The sequence below is a fragment of the Drosophila simulans genome, chromosome 3L, assembly GCF_016746395.2.
Source record: "Drosophila simulans strain w501 chromosome 3L, Prin_Dsim_3.1, whole genome shotgun sequence".
Taxonomy (NCBI): domain Eukaryota; kingdom Metazoa; phylum Arthropoda; class Insecta; order Diptera; family Drosophilidae; genus Drosophila; species Drosophila simulans.
In genome coordinates, this window is record NC_052522.2 from 19563028 (window position 1) to 19585031 (window position 22004).

Sequence of the window (22004 nt, forward strand, 5' to 3'; positions counted from 1 at the left end):
ATAAAATGCAATAAGTAGGTTCGCATGTCAGCAATTTTGTTATCGAAATAATTGAAAATTTATCGATTAATTTTAATGCTCTTCAAAATACAAGGCAGAATCAATTAAGAGTAAATGGTATTCATATAAATACTATAAACTTCACCAAAAGCTTAAAAACTGTTATCGATTCAACGAAGCGAACTTTAAACGATCTAATTGTACAATCAATCATACAAAATTCTGACGCAAACATTAAGCGTGCTTCCTAAATGGTTCTCAAGAAAGCAATTACTTTTCAAGTGGGAAGTACAAAGCGCGTTTCAAGGGTGCAATTAAGTATGTTTTCTGAAAAACGACTAATAACCTATGATGCACACATTTCGTCCTAAGCTTATCTAAAGGCACTGAACTTTCTGAGATATATGTACATATGTATAATCAACAGCAGCCACAAAAGATATATCGAGAATAAGCAGTATAAGGCATATATAAAACAATTCGTACATTGAACTTGTAGCCCGTCCAAATTCCCGATTCAGAATGACAAATACAAAAAGGAGCTGCTAACAGCTGAAGAACCGATACTGTTCGTTCAACGACCGATCATTACATAATTCTGATTTGCTTTTTACAGCCCAAAAGTGAAACGGAAATGCGTAAAGCTCGCAATACTGCTGATATAGTATTTGAAGAGTTACGAGCGATTCGGATCGGAAAAACATTGACCGTGAATTGGCATAAATTGAAATTTCAACATACGCCCGACACTGCGCTCCGCGATTAGATTAGGTACTTTGCTTGTATATGAAAGCTTATTTACGTGACAACCTTATCTGGGAAGACAAAAAAAAGAGGCAAAAAGCATAAAAAAGCGAACACACCAAATCGATGGATAAAGAAAGCTTTTAGCCAGCTGTTTGCAGTCTAGAAAATCGGATTCAAACAAAACGAGAAACCAAACCACTTCGAAGTGTGTTTTCTACGAAGCCTGTATTAATGAGCCTGCTGCCTCTCCCGTAGAATCTGGTTTTTGAAACCGATCAGCCCGCCAGCCAAACAACAGCCACGAAAACAAATGAACCCGACAATAAAAAGCAATTTAAATTTAATCAGAAAAACACACGAAGAGGGGGTTACGAAAACAAAACTACCGGCACACGTTTTCATTGGGTTTTTACGCTGCTAGTGGCGGTAACACGTTTTCAGTTAATATTAGAATTAGTCTAGGATGTAATCAGTAGTGCAAAAATGGGTACTAGATGATGGATAATGGATATAGGTCAAATAAATCACTTAACGGACTTGGGCTTACTGATTGAAATTGAACTAGATTTTCCAAATGGATACCAAAAAGAACATAAAGCAATAAAAGCCCAAATCTTGGCATTATATTGTTCGAATTACAATTAATATTGATAATTGCATTATGTCATGGATAATATTTAACATTTAATTCCAATTTAACTTTGTATACGATTACTCAACCCATCGTCTTAACGTTTGGTCAAGTCAAAAGTCAGAATAAATCTGTGGCCTAAAAAAATCCCCTAAAATGCTGCCCGTTGCTAACTGGTCTTCGTTAATCGCTTGGCTCTATTCAATTTAAATAATAATTAAGCCTCTTTGATTTTCAAGAAAAGACGAAATATAAATAAATAAATAAAGCACTTTGGAAGTGGCGCAGCGGAGACGAAACTTAAATAAATTTCGAATAAAAGTTTTTATATGCGGTTTCGTAACGCAAAGTCGTCGTCGTCGGCTGGTAGCCAGTGCGATATCTTCAGCACACATACATATGCATGCTAATCAACGGAAAGCAAAAAGCACCAACAAACAACACCCAAAAGGCCCGAAACACTGGAAAACCCGATACGAAACATGGCCAACTCAAGTGGCCAAGTGATGGAGTAGAGTGTAGAGTGGAGCAGAGTGGAATGGAATGGTGTGGGGTGGATTGGGATGGTATGGTATGGTATGGGGTGGGGTGTTGATGGTGTTTCGACTAGAAGGCTTCGGCATTCGAAAAAAGAAACACAACCAGACCAGAGTTTCGGACTTGGATTCCGATTCGGATTCGGATTCGATACGATACGATCCATTCCGAGCCGCGAAGAGTGAGCGGCAGCAGCGATGGGTTGGCTTCGTTTGCTTCGAAAACTTGTCTTCCCAGATTCAGTTCGGATTTCTTCTTCTTCTTATCGGAGCAGCGGCAAGACGCGACTGACAACAGCACCGAAACACACACGAAACGTGAAAGGAGGGGAGACAGGCAGTAAGCCGAAGTTGCTAATACACTTGGCGTTATCTACCACAAAAAAATGTTCAAAATTCGGATTGAATACCCAATTGTAGCACCAGGTTGTTATAATTGAAATATCATAAACGGGATGGTGTATCTTTCAGAATTGAGTTTTAAAAACATGAATACCCCATTACAGGGTATTAATGAAAAAAGAAACAGCGGTAAGCAACAGTGTTGGCAATTTGGAACTGGACTACAAACGGACTTGAAAGAAACCAAATAACAACAACCACACCAACACCGACAATAACAACAATAACACCAACAATAACAACCACCAACGGAGCGAGTCGCGATTGCCGACTGGTATTTCCCTCTCTGGGTTGTTATGAATCTGTTGTATTTGCTGCTGCTGCTGTTGTTGGTTTTGCTGTTGTAGCCGCTGTCTTTCATTATAAAAAATGAATATACATTTCGTATATAGTATATGCGTGCACACATGTATGCAGCACACACGGACGGACACACTTTTGAACGTATGCATGTATCTGAGGCTATATCTTTAAAATTACTGAAGGTCAGTCAAATTGAGCGTACAATCAACTTGTTAATATTTCATTAAACCAATTTTACTGCTGCTTTATTGGTTGCTGTATTAGAGTTGTGATTAATTTATATCTTCGACCGCCAATGCATTAATGCTGTACGCTGCGCCAGGAACGTACATGTGTATCTCTTTAATTGCCGGAATCTTATAAATGACATAGTTAGCCTTTACATGCATTTTCGGTGAACAGCTTTAGTCACACGTGAAGTGCAAATGCATCTAATATATTGCTACAAAAATCCGATCAATTATCACTTGCTGGATTGCTTTCGCTTCCTTTCTCTCTTTCCACTTAATTAGTAGGTTGCTAATTGAACTTCCGCAGAACAACTCCACTTCTATGACAGCTTATTTTGTGTCATTCCCACACAAGCACACACCAGAAGTAGCTTTTAAAACGCGTCAGTTCTGGCCATCACCTTGCCTTTTTCTATTTGCCGGAGTTTCCGGTCTCCGTTGCCATTTAGGTTGGCCAAAAAATAAGTCAAACCAGAGCAGTAGGCAATGAATGGTTCCCAAGATGAAAAGAGTTTCTAAGTTATCGACCTGACCTTTGCATATATGAATCTCGAGCAGACCCAGTTTCAGTAATGACAAACAATTCAGAAGTTAGCCACAAGAAACGGAACATTCAACCGGAAACCAGCTGAAAAATATGAAAACTATTTTATTCCTCGTTGTAATGATCCAAATATATGCATATTTTAGAATTATTCATTCTAGTTTTTCTGACTAATTCGGATATTATTCAACCTCAACTTCAATGGTTTTAATTATAGCCCAAAATTTCAATTCGTTTTTATCAATTAATTTCGCTCTCTTTTGTGCTAAGCCAGCACCTATCGCTTAAGCCTCGATTTATGTTGCGGTTGGTTTTCTTATCAAGTACGAGTTGTGTACCAACGAAACGAAAGAGCGAGTTCGAAAAGAAAAACACAAGTAAAAAACGACAAATTCAGCACTCGAGTTGCGCTTTTGTAGTGGAGTCGAGTGCACAAAACCCAAAACCCAACCCACAAACGAGCCATAAAAAACCTCGCGCGGTATGCATGTGAAAAATAAAAGATACGAAAAATTATATAAACATTATAGGCGAGCGTGGTATGACTAAACCGACCGCAACTACAACAACTACCTATACGTACGTACATATAACTACCGCCGCAGAGCGAGAGCAACAACAACAACAACAACTGTAGCAATATGTAACCAGTCTGGTGGCAACAACTACAACAACTGCAGCCACAACAACAATTGTACCAACTACAACCATAACAACGAAAACGAGGGCTTGCTGTCAACTACTTTTATTTCTGTCTCTTGGGTTGGTGGTAATTTTAATGTCGGTTTTTTGGGTTTTATTTTCTGGTTTCTCAGCTATAAGAAACTATGCCAAAGTTAACTACGGATTACAATAATAATCACAAATGTACAGGTGCGGTCAGCAAATTACCTCTAATGTTCTATACTGTGTGCACAAAAGGCTTATTAACTGCTTATTTGTATATAAGAGTGTAAATCCGCTATAATTAACACACAACTGCAAACTAATCAGTGGCTATGCTAATAAGTAGCTACACATGTCCATAAACCAAGTTTTAAAATAATTAAAACATTGTTGGGTATAGATATTTTATTTTATGACCTATACAAAGTTACTATTTGTTTGCAAATGTTTACTTATAATACTTTCAAGCCAAAACATTTCTATGATTCATATTTTTAGGGTTTCTCAAATTAGTCATAACGCCTCTGGTATTTGTATTCCTTTTGCGGATATAAACTTAAAAACACCAAAATTTTAAATCGTGAATCACAAATTGAATATTTTAAAGGATTTAAAAATACATGGATCTCAAGTAAATTTTTCTCTATCCAGAGGTTTTAGTTCACTCTTTTACTACCGAGTAGTACGCATCGACACAGAAATGTTTTGAAATTCTGTGCTAAAATCGTGACCTCCACTGTAAACAGTGGGCGCTGGCAATGTCGTTGGCAACAATTATGCACCTTGTTGGCAATGCCGAGCTTACAAGCTGTCGCATTGGCTTAGCGAGCGACTAATTGGCTAATTAGACAACAGTGAAGCGCAAAGAGAACCGATTAAACCGATGATTTCGATTACATTCGCTAATGCGCTAAAACAGCAGAAATGACACAAATTTACTGACACAATTACGCATGTTTTGGAGGGGAAATGGCACACAGATTCGCGTGCCATTGTTTTATTTGTTTGTCTGTTTACACACCCAGAAAACGTACATAAACCTATATTCGGTGACAATCGAGCACAAATTTGGTTGTGCTGTGGGCCGCAAACGGAACCCGATAACAATTACAAAACTATGAACCAATTAAGTTAAGGCTATTAAAAACAGCAAAAACAATTCTGCTTGTTTTTTTTTTTCAGAAAAACAACAAGAATGAGAGGAAAATAGAGAGCGCAAAAGAGAAGCAGAAACGGAAACCACAATGGCGTCCGATGGCAAGCGAAATTCACGACGAAACGAAACGAAACAGCATTTGCCATATGACCATTTATGTTTCGGCATTTTCGCTGCGTAAACATTTCCATATGCAAATATTAATGACCTTCACTTTCACCTCACATGCTAAAAAGCATTCCATTGCAGAGGGACTACAGGTATGCAAGGTGATCTATTACAATCATTAACACATTGCCTATTTACTACATACATATCTCCCCCTCTGTAATTGAGCTCAGATAAACACATTTAAATTGGGTCAATCGACAACAAACTATTTCGAAGAGCATCCATTCAAAATGTAACTGGAATTGTAACAATCGATTAATTTTCAATAGTTTGACAACCCTAAAGCCATCTCTATACACTCCCACACACGCGGAACGGAAAGATAGATAGAATTGATCAGTACAACAGGTGATAAGCTTCGATTAATTTTCACATTCCCATACAAGTACATTGAATGCTTTAAAAATAAATGAACCCGTACACAATCCGGTACATGTGTATCCGTTTGCGGTGGCGGTGACTTCCAAAAAAGAAAAAAAACAGCAACAAATGTACCATATCAATTGCTGCCTGAGTTTTTGTGACAGTGTGCGAGAGTGATATGTGTGTGCATTGGCGTACGAATAATCTGAAACAAATAGCGGCCTTCTGTCCCAGCGACAACAAGACAATTACTGTAAATAGGTGAAATAACAAGACAACCAGCAGTTGCACAAATATTAAAAAGGCACACAGACTGACAGACCAACCAAAGGTATTACGGTAATCAATGTCAAACGCTGCCGATTTTGTGAGTATTTATGTGTGCGTCTCTGTGTTCACTCCAGCCGAAAACAACAACACCTTCGCTTCGGAAGAGCGACACACACGCTCCTATCAAATCGCTTGGAAAGAGAGAGAGGCACATAGAGCGGACTCGAACGATGCGCGTCAAATGTCAAAATCGAGAAGAACAACAAAAACCATTATCGAAGCGACCTAGTGTTGTTCTACTTGAGAGAGCGTTTTTCGAATAAAACGAACATATTTGAAAGCTAAAATAATATTTACTTTTCCTATTTATGTTTCATAGTTTTGTGGACTTAAAGCGCAAGTAAACTTTTTCGAAATGCCAGCACACACATACCATTTACCTATTATACAAGCATACATATATATTTATATAGATATATATATGTATATACATGGCGGATATAAAAAAGCACCACTTGTTGTTGGCTTGATTGAATGCAGTGCGTGCGAGCGGGATGGCAAGTTGTAGTTCGCCAAAGCAAGGTAAGATCGTCACCAATACACCGGTAACTGCAGCTCACATACACACACAGTATACTTTCACTTCTTGTATTGAATTTTTGATTTTATTTGTGCTGGCGCCATGTTGTTGTTGTTAGACATGGGGTTTTAAGCAGATTTATGCAGTCGGCAACAGCGAAGCTTTTGATAGAAAAATGACAAGAATGTTCAGATTGACAACCGAAAAAAACAACTTATTTGGATCTTGTAAAAATACAAAGTTACGGTAATGAATGCCATTATTATGATTATTTAAGGAAAATAAATTTGATCGATATGTGCTTTGATTGCATGAAACATTAAAACGGTGTCAAATGCCATTGCGTTTTTCTTTCTGTGTACGTAGGCAAAATGCATACGTCATTGCCGATACCTTCTTATCCCTCTCACACCCTTTTATTGTTGCATTACTGCATAAATAGTGGCACTCATACATGTGCACACCACTCTATCGCTTTAGCCTCTTGTAATTTATGCAATGTCGCATTACTCTTGATTGTTTACTTGGGGTAGAGTAATCGGAAATCGGATGGGAATGTTAAAGTATACAATTTTGAAAACAGCATAGCGCAGAAAATCATATAAAAATTATCACAGAACCGGCAAATGGTGAAATTGAGAATAAACCAACGTATGCTGACGTCACAAACGTGAGGGAAAAGAGAGCGAATTTAGCATCCTCCTATCGATGTATCGAAGGATAACGGCAGCGAATCCAATTAGAATGAGCACCGAAGGACGGGGAGGGGAACGTGTTAAAATTAGACATTGAATTCTACTCCCACGCTAGTTCTCTAGGATAACTTCCTCAGGCACGCACACCGTACACATATACATACACACGCCCACAGTGCAACAGCGTCGAACGGAAAAGCAGAAGAGAGGCGAATGGGGGCAGGGACAGAAGAGAGAAGAGGAGTGTAGACAGAAGAGGAACAGCTGCGAACGAATTAACATAAATTGTATGCAAAATTGGGGTGGCTATGGATACTGCTGCTTTTTGTTACACAGCGGCGGCATATTGTTTATCGGTTTTCCTATGAACTACTACTACATTCCAGCAATTTCCTCGCGAGACGGGGCACCTTCCAATCCCATCCCTTGGCACCGTCTCTTTTCCACACTCTACTTTTCTTCTTCTTCATCTTACTTGTGTGTTGGCATATTTTGATTAACTCGTTAAAAAGACTATACTTTAGTTGTTTTGCAGGCACTTCGGTATGATTGCATTGTGGTAGCTATATTTTTGTTGTTGGTTTTAACTAAATTTAATTTAAACGCGTCGGGTTTCTGTGAGTTTTTTTTATCATATACGTTGGAGCGACAGAGACGGGGCGACGGCGACGTTTGGCTGGAGCGCGCGTGCATAACACGCACACACAGAGACGCAAGTACGCGAGAGAGTGGAGAAATCAATCAAGAGAGCACGTCGGCGAAGGGGGAGTGGAAAAAATCACATATGTATGTGCGTCAGTGGAAGTGCGACAAGATTTTCCACAATATTCCACGCATCTTTGTTTCGTTTCTTTAGATATATGCACATATTGCTTCGTTTTCTTTTTGCATTGCTTTCTTACACAATTTATATGTATATATATATATCCATATGCATATTTTGTGGTAATTTCAGGTTTTTATTTTTTGCACACACTTTTCATCATTCTTTTTTCGCTTTTCCTTCAGTTGGATATATTACGCACTGGATTTGTGGATTTACACTGGCAATTGGTAGGCGGTGGCGAGTAATGCACGTATTCCCCTTAATTAACAGTTTTCTCTACAATTAATAATGTAATCTCTTTAACAAAAACTCAGAAATCACGTCATGGCTGCCACGTCCAAGCAACAATGAATGTAAATGGTGGCAGACGAGGCCGTCTGGGTATTCTCGACGAGCTCCAAAAGGGGCACACTATTTTTCTGGTGATACCGTCGCACATCCAACGATAACACTGCATATACGGTAACACCACAATAAGTATGAACTAAATTTAATTTTCCATAGATTATATTTGTCACTTGACAATTCACAGGTAAAGTAAACATCTTAATTGCTAAAAAACTTAAGATAAAACTTAATTCTAAACGATTTACAGAGTCATCCGCTCTTAACTTTCGACCAAAACAACCATATAAAACATATGTTTTGATGAGTGAGCGGGACGTCTATATTGCCTGCATTCGCGAATGGAGGGAACACAAAAATGCAATAAAAAATATGTGTGGAATGGAGGAGGCGCAAAAGGCCCGAAAAAAACGCGCCACACATGTACAAATTTCATCAATTGCTGTAATACATATAAATTATAACGAGGTAAAGCAATGACAATGACCAATTGGGATAATAGGCAACAATAAACAATGGGAGGGGGACGCAGCACGCTGCGCGGCTTTGCGGCTCTTGAACATGACCACGGTTCTTAGCCTGACCGAGCGACGGTCGGACCGAGTTTTTTTCACGCCGACATTTGGCCGACTGAAACAATGCACTTACCCTGGAAATTATCGTCATTCTCTTCCTCCGATGCCATTGTAGCACTCGAATGCAACTTTTACACTGTTTGAGCACACGAAATTGTCTTAATTTCCACAACAAATAATTAAGCACACACAGACACGACGTGAAAAAAATAGACAATTGTAAGCGGCTTCAACAAATATGGCGGAGCGGAGAGCGACAAAAAAGTGAGAGAACTAGGGTTGCACCCCGATAAAACGAAGCGAAACGGTCACACTGGCGACATGACAACCCTGACTTTTATGTTTCTTTAACGACCCTGTCCTAACGTGTTTCGCAGAATTTTTCACCAAAGACCAAAAACCTTGTGTATTGTTTTTTGAATTGCAAATCGCTGATTTAAGCTCAAGGAATGTGCCAAGCAGTTGGTAAATAACATTTACTTTTTAGTCCGACCCATTTAATTGCGAATTATGTCGTCCATTATCACGCGCAAGGATGGCGACGAACAGAAATTGTCCAAAAAGCGCGCTGCAGCCTCAGATTCCAGAAGTGGTGGTGGAAGCGCCCTTGAAGCGCCCAAGAAATCCCGCTTCGATGTCCCGGAAAAGAATGGCGGCGGTGGTGAGAAGAAAGAGGAGGTCGCCGTACCCGCCTCGCTGAGTTCCACGCAGATCAAGCTGATGATGGCCCATGCCCAGCGGGAGATCGAGGAACGCAAGCGTGCCCTGAGTAATCTAAGGGACAAGGATCCGCTGCTGGCGTCAGTTCCATCGATCGGAATGCCCGTCGCCCTAGCCACTCAAGCGCTGGCGAAGAAGCCCACGCCCGAGGACTCGGAGAAGGCCAGGAAGATTGCCGAGTTGCAGGCGCAGATCAGGGCCAAGCTTACTGGCAATTTGGCCAGTTTGATTCAGCCCACTGCGGTAGCGGCCGCCGCTGCAGCTGCTGCTCAGGCGCAGGAACGACCCAAACCCCTGATCCTGGACGATGAAGGGCGCACTGTGGACAAAAGCGGACGTACCATTAATATACCCACGGTGACACCCACATTGAAAGCCAACATACGCGCCAAGAAACGGGAGGTGTTCCAGCGCCAAACGGGGTTGGGTGAACGGAGCGAGTCGGGCACTTCGGCCCAGGAAGAAGCTATCAAGTACTTTGACGACCGCATAGCCCTGAAGCCCACTGTTAGAACCAAGAGGACGTTGAGATTCCACGAGCCCGGCAAGTTCCAGCAGCTGGCCGAACGAATGCGCATGAAGAGCCAGTTGGAGCGGCTGCAGAATGAGATTTCGCAAATAGCCCGGAAAACTGGCATATCGTCGGCCACCAAACTGGCATTGATTGCCCCCAAACAGGACATGCCGGACGATGTGCCTGCCATGGAGTGGTGGGACTCAGTTATACTCACCCAGGATCTGGAGACAGTGGACGAGGCAAGCGGTAAGATAAGCATACGCCAAACAGCCATAACCAACCTTATAGAGCATCCCACACAAATGAAGCCGCCAAGTAAGTTGAAAGCTAGAACATGTCCCACAAGCAACTAACCACCTACTCTTTCAGATGAGCCCTTGAAACCAGTGTATTTGCCGGTATTCCTCACCAAGAAAGAGCGCAAAAAGCTTCGTCGCCAGAACCGTCGCGAGGCCTGGAAGGAGGAGCAGGAGAAGATCCGACTGGGTTTGGTGGCTCCACCAGAGCCGAAACTGCGCATATCCAACCTGATGCGAGTCCTTGGCTCGGAGGCCGTGCAAGATCCCACCAAAATGGAGCAGCATGTGCGCGAGCAGATGGCCAAGCGGCAGAAGGCGCACGAAGATGCCAACAATGCGCGCAAGCTGACCAGCGAGCAGAAGAGCGAAAAGAAGCAGCGCAAGCTGAGGGAGGACACCAGCTGCGGAGTACATGTGAGCGTCTATCGCATACGAGATCTGCAGGACAACCAGAGCAAGAAGTTCAAGGTGGAGACCAATGCCAAGCAGCTGCAGATGACCGGCAGCGTGGTGTTGTTCCGCGACTGCTGTGTGGTTGTCGTGGAGGGTGGGCCCAAGCAGCAGAAGAAGTACCGCAGACTAATGCTAACGCGCATCAAGTGGGAGGAGGACATCGCCAAGGGCAACGACGGCCAGGACGTGCCCAACTCATGCGTACTCGTCTGGGAGGGTACTAGTCAGCGACGGCACTTTGGCGAGATCAAGTTTAAGATCTTTCCCATGGAAAAAATGGCCCGTGAGTTCTTTCAGAAGCACCAGGTCGAACACTACTGGGATCTGGCCTACTCAGGAGCCGTGCTGGAGGCCTCCACGGATCAGCAGTAGGCAAAAGGCATTTTAAGAATTACTAGATACACTACAGTAATACAAATTCACTTTCGGAAAGATACAAGTCTGAATTAAAGTTTTGAAGCGCTACGCATTTGATGTTATTATTTTCGAAGCTATTCGGAACTTTGGAAGTGCAAAAATAACGAATAAAAGTTTTGTCTGGACTCTAAATATTTGTAGTAGTAATTTTTTAAGTGGTGGGAGTTATTTAGTTAGATCTGGGATTTGTGTCAGTATGATTACCAACTACTGCCTCTTTACATAGGGATCCTCCCGGATGTTCAATTGTATAAACTCCTCTGGTCCTTGCTTCTTCAGCTTCTCGATTATCTCCTCCAGCCGCTGATCTTCTAGAGCGGTCTCGGCCTTCTCGCGTAGATCCAGTTCGTGCTGTTCCTTCACCCGCTTCGTGAGCACGCCTTTGACTAGTTCTCTCAGGGACTTGTTCATGTCCAGGGTGTAATCCAGCAGCTTTACATAGGTGGCTGGACTGAGATATCCGCACTGCTGGCACTGGGCAATCTGTTCAAAGGTGTCCATGCTGGCGGTAATGATCAGGCCGTGCTCCTGGGCGGATGATGGGCTGGTTGTGCTATCGGTGCCGCTGTTGCTGCGATGCTTCCAGAGCAGCTCCTCGATCTTGGCACTGGGATTCAGGAAGACGTGATCCCGATAGATACAAGCTGTGGAGGCCGTAATTAAGTCGTAGGTGGAAATGCCGCACTCCACCAAAGCCACTCCGCAGCAATTGATGGCAGTGCTGAGTAGGCAGCCGTCATCGTCGAGAATGAGCACCCGTATGTCTAGCTGAAAGTTGAGGAACTCCGTGCGGCACACCACCGGCTCCAAGGCCTTGGTCAGCATGCTGCTCAGGTGGCGTTCCCGTTCCGGCACCGATTCCAGATCCCCTGTGCCGAAAGCTGCAAAATTCACATAGCAATTCAGCACGCCCATGTTCATTCTGCGGGCGCTGGCGCGGATTAGCTCCTTTGGCGGGGCCACAATGGCCAGAACCTTGGTGTTTCCGTACTCCATGTAGGCGGAACCTCTCACTGTGGTCAACACACCGGCGCGGATGACTGTAAATCGCAAGATGTATGAGAAATTTAATTACAAATAAGGATGTGCAAGTCTAACAGGTGTTTCTGGGTGCCAATTGTGTTGGTTCCTTCGCCGGTTTGTCAAGACTCTCAAAGAAATCCTCGCTTTCCTGCAGAGTTATGTACGGCTCTTCCTCAATGGAGGCTCCATCGAGCAGGGTGTTCTTCGTCTGGTTCACCGTTAACATATCAATATAATATATTTCGTTTGAATAAGAATATAAACAAACTGAGTTCACATGTGGGCCAACGATTTTTAAGTTTTCGATTACGAATCGAAAATACGAATCTAGTATTTTTGTATACATAGACATTTTATACCGATTCTGTATCGCTTATCGTAGGTTATCGTATTTGAATGAAATCCTTCAAAGAACCTTTTAAGAAAATAATCATCTTTACTTTATATCTTCAACGAAGTCTTCTTATTAGGCAGACTGAATAAAATTTTGATTCCTTCTTGGTACTATTTTCTCTTAAGGTTAAGACAATCCAAATCCACTCGGCACAGAATATTAGTGAAATAATGATTTTCCTAAGCTCAACGAAAAAATTAAGGATAAGTTGGAATTAGAGAGATCCAGTAACATCCTAACCAACTATCAAGAGACCCATTTTTGCTTACCGGGACTCGCTACTTCACCAAATACGTCCGGAGAAAGATCTCCGTTCGTATCAAGGAATTACTGCTAATACAACTGCAAAGGCCGGATGTTAAATGCATACTTAAAATATCAGCATATCACGACATTTTCAAAAAACCCGCCTACATACACAAAAATGTTTAGCTTTCTGATTTCTATCACTTTTCAATAATAATTTTGATTGGCAAGGCCCTTAAAAATCGATAAAGTGAAAGTCACTGCCATCACTATTTGAATGTGACCAGCTCGTGGTAACGGTAGCTGATTATTCTGGTATTTTAAACAGATAAGCGCGGCATAGCCTGGCGTTCGCAGCACGGTCGCACTGCAAAAAGCGCTGTGTAATTCTGCAATTTCAACAACGAAAAAAAGGGGAACAAAGCCGCATAAACCGCATTACAATCGAAACAAACGTAGTGCCAATTAAATCCCTTAAGTCAGACAAGCCAGGAAAGATATCATGACGGGCGAGACCAAGCTGGAGAAGAAGCCGCTGAAGCCGGCGGCATCCGAAGGCGATGCCAAGGATCCGAAGGCCAAGAAGGATGAAAAGAAGGACAGCAAGGACAAGGAGCAGCAGCCGGAGCTCTCCGACGAGGACCAGCAGCTGCAGGAGGAGCTGGAGCTGCTGGTGCAGCACCTGCAGGAGCCGGATGTGAAGCTCTACCAGCCGACGCTGGAGAGTATGGCCAAATTGATCAGGGCCTCCACGACGTCGATGACCTCGGTGCCCAAGCCCTTGAAGTTCATGCGCCCGCACTACGAAACCATGAAGACGGTGTACAAGCACATGCCCAATGAGCAGGCCCGCCAGTTGTGCGCCGACATCATCTCGGTGCTCTCGATGACCATGGGCAGCGGCAAGGATTGCCTGGCCTACCGCTTCCTCTGCGATCGCAAGCAGCGCATCGGGGACTGGGGCCATGAGTATGTGCGTCATCTGTCTGGCGAAATTTCTGCCCACTATCACGATACAACGGGTGACTTTCGTGTGCAGCTCATCGAACTGGTCAAGCAGATCATCCCGTACAATATGGAGCACAATGCCGAGGCTGATGCCTGCGATCTGCTGATCGAAATCGATCACTTGCACCTGTTGAGCGACTTTGTGGACGAGTCGGCCTATCCCCGCGTCTGTCTCTATCTGCAGTCCTGCTATCCGTACGTTCCCGACCCGGACAACACCATCATCCTGGAAACCGCGCTCCAGCTGTCGCGCAAGTTCAACCAGTACACACAGGCCATGCGACTGGCGTTGATGCTCAACGATATGGACAAGATCGGTGAGATCTTCAAGGAGCCCAAGGAGCCGGCCATGCAGAAGCAGCTGGCCTTTATGCTGGCCCGCCAACAGATTTGCCTGGAGCTGGATGAATCGGTGCCGGACTACGATGATCTCATGGAGATCATGTCGAATGCTAATCTGAACAAGCATTTCCTCAATCTAGCTCGCGAACTGGACATCATGGAGCCCAAAACGCCGGAGGACATTTACAAGTCGCATTTGGACAACTCGCGCTCCCGCTTTGCATCCATCCAGGTTGACTCTGCCAAGCAAAATCTAGCCGCTAGCTTTGTAAATGGTTTTGTTAACGCCGGTTTCGGGGTGGACAAGTTGCTGTCGGAAGACGGAAACAAATGGTTGTACAAGAACAAGGAGCACGGCATGCTCTCGGCCACCGCATCGCTGGGTTTGATCCTTCTGTGGGATGTGGATGGCGGTCTGACCATGATCGATAAGTACTTGTACTCCACCGATGACAACATCAAGTCCGGCGCTTTGTTGGCTTGCGGAATCGTCAACTGCGGCATCCGCAACGAGGTCGATCCGGCTCATGCCCTGCTCTCCGATTATATCGACAACCAGAACTCCTGCATGCGCGTTGGCGCCATCCTCGGTCTGGGCATCGCCTACGCTGGCTCCAATCGCTCCATTGTGATCGACACCCTGAAGACGGTCTTCTCGTTTGGCAGCAACAACAAGAGTTCGGCCAGCGTGGAGATATTGGGTATTACAGCTCTGTCGCTGGGTCTCATCAGTGTTGGTTCGTGCAATTCGGAGATCACCGAGATCTTGCTGCAGACGATCATGGGTCTGACCAAGGCCGATCTGAAGGACACCTACTCGAGGTTCCTGTTTTTGGGTCTGGGTCTGCTTTACCTGGGCCGCCAGAAGTCCACCGAAGCCGTGATGATGACGCTGGAGGTTTTGGAAGAGCCGTACCGCAGCATGGCCACTACCATGGTGGACATTTGCGCATACGCTGGCACTGGCAACGTGCTCAAGATCCAACAGCTGCTCCACATCTGCTCCGATCACTACGAGACGTCCAGTGCCGATGACGAGAAGGAGAAGAGCAAGAAGGACAAGGGCAAGGATAAGGTAATGCCGCACTTCGCGATTCGTTTTCTAGTTCCTTAGCTAATTACTTCGATTCGTTAACTTTGTAGGACAAGGAGAAGGAGAAAGAGAAGGAAAAGGAGCGCGAGAAGGACTTGTCGGCCACCCAATCGATCGCCGTGCTGGGAATTGCCCTGATCGCCATGGGCGAGGACATTGGCGCCGAGATGGCATACCGCTCGTTCGGAAACCTGCTGCGCTATTGCGAGCCAGCCATCCGCCGGGCCGTGCCACTGGCGTTGGGCCTGATATCCGCCTCCAATCCCAAGCTGAATATCATCGACACGCTGAGCAAGTTCTCGCACGACAGCGACGCCGAGGTGGCCCACAATGCGATCTTCGCCATGGGCTTGGTGGGCGCCGGCACGAATAACGCCCGGCTGGCCTCCATGCTGCGCCAGTTGGCGCAGTACCATTCGAAGGATCCCAGCAATCTGTTCATGGTGCGCATCGCCCAGAGCTTGACGCACTTGGGCAAGGGCACCCTCTCGCTGAGTCCCTACCACAGCGATAGGCAGCTGATGAACCCCATGGCCGTCGCTGGACTGATGGCCACGCTGGTCTCCCTGCTGGATGTGAAGAACCTGATACTGAACCGATCGCACTATCTGCTCTACACACTGGTGCCCGCCATGCAGGCGCGCATGCTGATCACCTTCGACGAGGAGCTCAACCAGCTGCAGGTCCCTGTGCGCGTCGGCATCGCCATCGATGTGGTCGGCCAGGCGGGCAAGCCGAAGACCATCACCGGCTTCCAGACGCACACCACGCCCGTCCTGCTCGCCATTGGCGAGCGCGCCGAGCTGGCCACCGATGAGTATCTGGCCCTCACCCCGGTCATGGAGGGCTTCGTCATACTCAAAAAGAACCCCAACTTTGTGAAATAGAAGTGCATTCAAACATTTAACGTTTAAGGTCATGCGAGAAATTGAAGTTCAGCCACTAACTACCAATAATTATTTGTTCTCCCCGCTGGCAGTTGATTCAAGCGATTCAATTGATACGAAATATATCTACTTATAAAGAATAAACGCTGCGCTCTTTTTATTACCAATTGCAGGCGACACAAACGCATTGTGTGAAAATATATATATGCAAACTTTATTCAGTGGCTTTTAGCAATATTCATTTTGCGTGTGCTCGAAGTGGATTTTTATTTATGCATGTATACGTATATATAAATGTAGTCGTAGGCTCTAGTGATAGGTTCTTGCTGGATTTTTTGGAGCAGTTTGTTTCGCTTGTACGAACTTTACTTTAAAAATAGACTTACTTATTGCTGCTGTATATATATATATATATATATTTGTATACACTCTGCACTAATTACATATGATAAAATTGTCTCATTGTTTCGCCACAAAAGCTTGCTTTACACAATCCAAAAAAGGATGCAAAGTGTAAGCATGGGAATTCAAATCGCTTTCGAATTTTGGTTTTCCATTAGCCCTGTAGATTTGTTAAGTTTAAGTAACTGCCAATTAAGAATTAAAGTATATTTGCTTTTAGATACAATTGTGGCGTACTGGTAGCAACGAACCAAATGAACGATTTTGAGGTCAATTTCAAATTCGACACAAGTCTTAACAAATGTCCAACATGATAAATCGGTTAAAATATAACACAACATAATAGAATAGAATATATAGCAATAAACTTAGGGGTTGCAAAATGGCCTGGTCCGGCATTGCGTCTACGAATTAAACAAACTAAGCCCTGCGATGCATGTGGTCAACGGGAGGCGATAATTGAGGAGGAGGAGGAGGAGGATGAGGATGAGGAGGAGTTGGAGCAGCAGCAGCAGCAGCGGCGGCGCCTGCGTCAGCGCCTCTCGTACTTGGCCGGCACCGATAGCCTGGTGCGGACGCCACCAGCTCCTCCTCCGGTCGATCCGCTCGCCTTGCTCCTCTCCGATGTGGAGCGACGCCGGGCAATCGGGCGTTTGCTGCTGCTGCTGCTGCTACTGGCGTTGTTACTGGTTGCTGGCAGTGAATGGTTATTGCTTTTGTTGCGGCTGGCTCCACTTCCACTTCCGCCTCCGTGTCCATTTCCATTTCCGGTCCCTGCGCCGGGACTTCCGTCGCTGTAGCGCTGCCGCTTGGTAAGCACTGTATTATCTAGCAAAGGTCCAAAACATATACCATTAGAGCGGGTCAAATGCAAGTTGAATTCAAGTTACTACTGAGTTAGTTGCCCACACAGTTGTGGGCAACCGGGCTCGCAACTCCATTAACTCCCACGGCACCAAATCCGCCACACTCATCATCAATAATACCAACATCGACAGCATTATCGCTGTGGGCCAGCACCTCTGGCGCATCCGCCGCCTGCTCCACATCTGCCACAGACCGCGCGTTCACATTGAGAGGAGGAATTCAGTTAATGTCCAAAGGAAAAGCGAAAGGTTTGAAAGAAAAAGGTCCAAACGATACAATTTTGATTGAATTTTGGGATTTGCTACTGATCGGTGGCTTTCATTGTGAACTCATGACGATGTTGGATGGATGCATTGGATGTTTTGTACATATGAAGATGCATGTAGCGAATCCTTGTCTTGGATATGTTATCAGTTTATCAGTTTATCTGCATAAAGTTATTTTGGGTGGCGGAATTGATGATGATATGTTTAATGGGGGAAATAGGAGCTTACACAAATTGCAAAAAATATAACATATGGCATTTCATTGTCTCACTTCAAAGATTTTGATTTATTGATTTTAAATGAAATGAGCAATTCGGATTACCAATTAAGAAAGCTATACTTTGATTTTGTATATATGCATAAGGCTAGCACTATCGAGTTGCAATTATGTTTAAATCTACGAGAGGATTCATTTTTCATAAGACATAAAGTTTAGTCAGATTACTGTTTGTAATCCCAAGCCATTGTAAAGAAAAAAGCAAAGATAAAATGACTACGATGGGAATGAGTCGGGAATGCTTGCTGCATGCTGATGCGGCACTCACCTTTGGAGCTCAGCTTGCGCTTCGATGCTGGTGTGGCCGCCAGTCGCGATCCGCTGACATTGCGCTTCTGGCCTTGCTCGGAGCGTCGCTCCCTTGTGTTGGCCAGGGTGCTCAGCGGCTGGTCGGCGCTCTTCTTGGCCACGTTCTTGCTGTTGCTACCGCTGCTGCTGCTGCTGCCGTTGGTGCCATTTTCAGTGGCCTTGCCCTGGACGCCCGGGGACGACGCTGCGCTGCCTCGTTTCAGATGAGCCGGCATTCGTTTGGGTGGCTGCATTGAACCACTTCCAGAGGTCGATGCGGAGGAGGTAGATGCTTGGTCTGCAGGCGGTGCTGGCTTTTGGGGTGACTTGAGCGTCTTGGGGTCTTCCTGCTTCTTGTGCATGCCCACATCCAGCCAGTACTTCAGTTGCTCCTCGCGCTGCCGCTGCATCAGCTCCTGGCCGGCGGCGTACTTGCTGAGCAGACCCTGAAGCTTCTGTACCGTCTTGTAGACCGTCTCGGCTGCGATCAGTCCGTAGTCGAAGAGCGAACACATGTGCAGGATGAAGTTGCGGTAGAGATTCTTGCGCACAATCTCAGTGCCTTTGGCGTCGAGGAACATCTCGCAGGCGATCGGCAGCTGACAATCGCCCACAAAGCCGTGACGCATCACGTGCAGGTTCCACAGCTTCATCAACTCCTTTTCACCCTCGTTCACGTCGGAGAACTCGTCGATCATCTGGATGGTCTTCTGGCGCAGCCACAGCGGATCGCTCTCGCCCTCGGAGTCGATGTCCAGCTCTTTCGGATGCACGGGCAGGCAAGTCTCCGTGTGGTGGTAGAGTCTGCATGGATTTGAATTTGTTTTACTTGCCTATGATTAGCCTTTAAGTGGCGCCTTACCTGTTGTGACCGGTAATGTACGACCGCTGGTTGCTTATCTCGTCCTCGTCCAGCTCCAGGAACTCGTCCAGGCAGGTCTTCTGCCGCCTGGGCCGGCACACCATCAGGCTGGTGACCGAGGTGCGTCGCACGGGGCCGCAGGTGCGGGCAAACGAGGAGCCGGACGGACCGGCCAAGTCGTAGGGCGATCCGGCATACGAGCCGTCGTAGGCATCATTGATGGTGACATCTATGCGAGCTCCACTTCCAGCCGGCTGGTAGGTGAAGTTGAAGCGGGCATGGCAAAGCTTTAGATGCTTCAGCAGGGCATAGAGACGCAGGCAGTCCAGGCCGCACCACGGGCAGTTCAGCTCCTGGGTGTACTCCGTCTGCTGGCGGGTATTATTGCTGTACATGAAGTTGTACACGATCTGAATGTGCTCCGGTGTAGTCTTGCACAACGTGCTGTTGCCTCCGCCAGCACCATTCTTCAATCCGCTGCAGTTGTTGTTGTTATTGTAGTTGTTGTTGTTGTAGTTCATCTCGGCCACCGCATCCAGATGCTGGACATAACGCTGCAGCTCCGGAGCGGAAATCATCTCGGGCAGCTGCTCATTGGATAGCGTCAGATGGAACTTGAGCATGGGACTCTGCTGGTAGACGTCGTAGGTGAGCGAGAGTGGAATGTAGCTATCGGGCATCGTTTCCCAGGTGCATTTCTTTGGTGAGAAGGACTTGATGCTGGTGGAATTCAGAGGCTGCAGCATGGCCTCGTACTCGCCTTCGGTTATAAATCCGCTGGACTTTTCGTACAATATCAGTTCCGACCCGAACATTTTCTCATTTCGACGCGACCGCTTAATCGGTGGAGTTTCTGCAGAAGACGGATTAGTTTGTAAACTGGGCGCTTTGCAAGGAACTCACCTGCATTCTCATCGTTGCACGTACTTGGCGCCAGCACCTTGATGCGAAAGAGCAGCTTGTACAGTGTGTGCTGCTCACCCATTGGCCGCATCGTCTGGAGAGGAATGCTGATGGTGGCATGTTCTCCCACACGATCCTTTGGGTTGTACACGATCTGCGAGCACTTGCTGAGCAGCTCCTGGAAGTCCAGCGTGCTGTCCTTTCGCTTGCTGCGTGTGATCTTGTACAGCGTGGTCTCCACACTCACAGACTCGCCCGCTTCGCAGAGCAGCTGCTCCTGCAGCAGATCCTCGCCAGACTCGTTGTCCAACCTCGCCGGCAACTTCTCGTGCAGCGAATCGTAGATGACGTGCAGGTAGTTCTGGCTCACCGCCTCCGACTTTTGTGTTAGGCTCTCCAGCATGGAGTTTACCTGGAAGCTGATCCGCTTCTTGTTGTTCCGCGACATCCGTTCCTTCATGTAGCTGAGCGTGCGGTTGAGGAAGATTGGCTGTATTTAAAAGGGGGATATATGAATGAGTGGTGCAGGGCTTGTAGAGCTAATTATCCCAGACATCTCTAAGGTGATTTAAGATAACTTTATAACTGGAGCAGCTCAGTTGAAGCTGAGTGTTAATTGCGATTTGGTGTAACCTGAATTCGAGGAATCTCTTATTTGAAGCTTAGTCCGCAATGCTGTATGGGACACAAATACTTGGAAGGGATATCAACTTACGTTTGTCTCGTGTCGATTGCGCAGGTAGCGATAGATCTGCGTGGGCTCTGAAATGTAAGTATTCGGCGAATTACTCGACGCTCCGAAGGTACAACAACCGCAGGTTCTACTCACTCTCAAAGGCCTGCAAAAAGAGTTCCTGCTCCTGCTGGTGGCCATTGAGTTTGACCTGACCCTCGCCCGTCGGCGGTACAGTAGAGCCAGCATTGCTCGCGTCCGGTGCTCCATGGGTGAGGCCATTAATGCCATTTGCGGCAGAACCATCCGGATTACTGTCTTTTTCGCGTTTTTTCGTTGGGGCCATTGTTTTTGTGTTGTTGGCAAGGGGAACGGGGGCGGGGGGCGAAGGGCGAGGGCGGTACTGACGGCGGTACGCTTTCCACGGATCACAATTACAACCGCACGCAATTGCTTTTAGTTGGCACACATTTTCGCCACATCAGAGTCCATTTATAATCGGTTTTTGTTACTTTTCCGCCGCGCTATGCGTGTTTTCTGCCGTCCTCCTTTTCGGCGCGAAATCTTTTGCTTTTGTCTCAGCGTTATTATGGGCGCACTAGCAACGCTACGACTGCATGACGAATGTTTTTGTTTTGCTGTTCAGCGCTTGCACACTGACTAACTAATTTGTTCATTTGCACATTGTACTTGTTTAAGTTGATGAGATTAAGCACTTTTTTTGCTTCCAAACATTGCAAATGAAAGCATTATTTTTTTGCGGTCATGTCAAGCATGTTAAACGCCAGCCCTAATACATTGGGCGTTTGCCAACACTGTTTTGCTAGTCCTTCAAGCAAATTGATTGCAAATGCATTTACTTCTCCGTCTAGTACACAACATTTTTTAAAGGTTTTCGTTTATATACCTTCCTTGTTTTAATTAGTAAATTGAATGAAAGACAGTAATTAGTGCACATTTCAGACAGCTGTTTTGGGCAGTGCTGTAAAGCACCCCAGTTACAGCCATGTGGCAACGACGACATTTG

General features: G+C 45.5%; 5 protein-coding genes across 8 annotated transcripts in view; 2 read left to right on the forward strand and 3 right to left on the reverse strand.

Annotated features, from left to right (window-relative positions):
• LOC6738752 (chromodomain-helicase-DNA-binding protein Mi-2 homolog) overlaps nucleotides 1–9331 on the reverse strand; it is a 28287-nt gene extending 18956 nt beyond the window's left edge. For both annotated transcript variants that reach the window (XM_039294389.2, XM_039294388.2), the window contains exon 1: nucleotides 9114–9331. In XM_039294389.2, the coding sequence (XP_039150323.1) occupies nucleotides 9114–9150 (37 nt within the window). In that variant the 5' untranslated portion in view covers nucleotides 9151–9331. The remainder of the gene's footprint in view (nucleotides 1–9113) is intronic.
• A 42-nt stretch (nucleotides 9332–9373) lies between these two features.
• Nucleotides 9374–11578, forward strand: LOC6738756 (U4/U6 small nuclear ribonucleoprotein Prp3). 2 transcript variants are annotated; one of them, XM_016171748.3, is made up of 3 exons: nucleotides 9374–9505; nucleotides 9575–10592; nucleotides 10647–11578. In XM_016171748.3, the coding sequence occupies exons 2-3, from the start codon at nucleotides 9761–9763 to the stop codon at nucleotides 11399–11401; spliced, it is 1587 nt and encodes a 528-aa protein (XP_016032570.1). In that variant the 5' UTR covers nucleotides 9374–9505; nucleotides 9575–9760; the 3' UTR covers nucleotides 11402–11578. The 2 variants fall into 2 exon arrangements, with proteins under 2 accessions (XP_016032570.1, XP_002085556.1); XM_002085520.4 differs by having other exon boundaries at nucleotides 9377–10592.
• Nucleotides 11476–12809, reverse strand: LOC6738757 (exosome complex component MTR3). Its single transcript, XM_002085521.4, has 2 exons — nucleotides 12545–12809; nucleotides 11476–12486 (listed from the first exon to the last, which is right to left on the reverse strand). The coding sequence occupies exons 1-2, from the start codon at nucleotides 12693–12695 to the stop codon at nucleotides 11654–11656; spliced, it is 984 nt and encodes a 327-aa protein (XP_002085557.1). The 5' UTR covers nucleotides 12696–12809; the 3' UTR covers nucleotides 11476–11653.
• A 507-nt stretch (nucleotides 12810–13316) lies between these two features.
• LOC6738758 (26S proteasome non-ATPase regulatory subunit 2) lies at nucleotides 13317–16583 on the forward strand. The gene is made up of 2 exons (XM_002085522.2): nucleotides 13317–15534; nucleotides 15603–16583. The coding sequence occupies exons 1-2, from the start codon at nucleotides 13612–13614 to the stop codon at nucleotides 16437–16439; spliced, it is 2760 nt and encodes a 919-aa protein (XP_002085558.1). The 5' UTR covers nucleotides 13317–13611; the 3' UTR covers nucleotides 16440–16583.
• Nucleotides 16584–17033: 450 nt separating this feature from the next.
• LOC6738759 (polycomb protein Su(z)12) lies at nucleotides 17034–21903 on the reverse strand. 2 transcript variants are annotated; one of them, XM_016169218.3, is made up of 7 exons: nucleotides 21134–21903; nucleotides 21020–21066; nucleotides 20305–20794; nucleotides 19402–20254; nucleotides 18520–19343; nucleotides 17732–17890; nucleotides 17528–17669 (listed from the first exon to the last, which is right to left on the reverse strand). In XM_016169218.3, exons 1-6 carry the CDS (start codon nucleotides 21321–21323, stop codon nucleotides 17739–17741), a joined length of 2556 nt encoding a protein of 851 aa, XP_016032569.1. In that variant the 5' UTR covers nucleotides 21324–21903; the 3' UTR covers nucleotides 17528–17669; nucleotides 17732–17738. The 2 variants fall into 2 exon arrangements, with proteins under 2 accessions (XP_016032568.2, XP_016032569.1); XM_016169217.3 differs by lacking the exon at nucleotides 17732–17890 and having other exon boundaries at nucleotides 17034–17669.
• Between the last annotated feature and the right edge of the window lie 101 nt (nucleotides 21904–22004).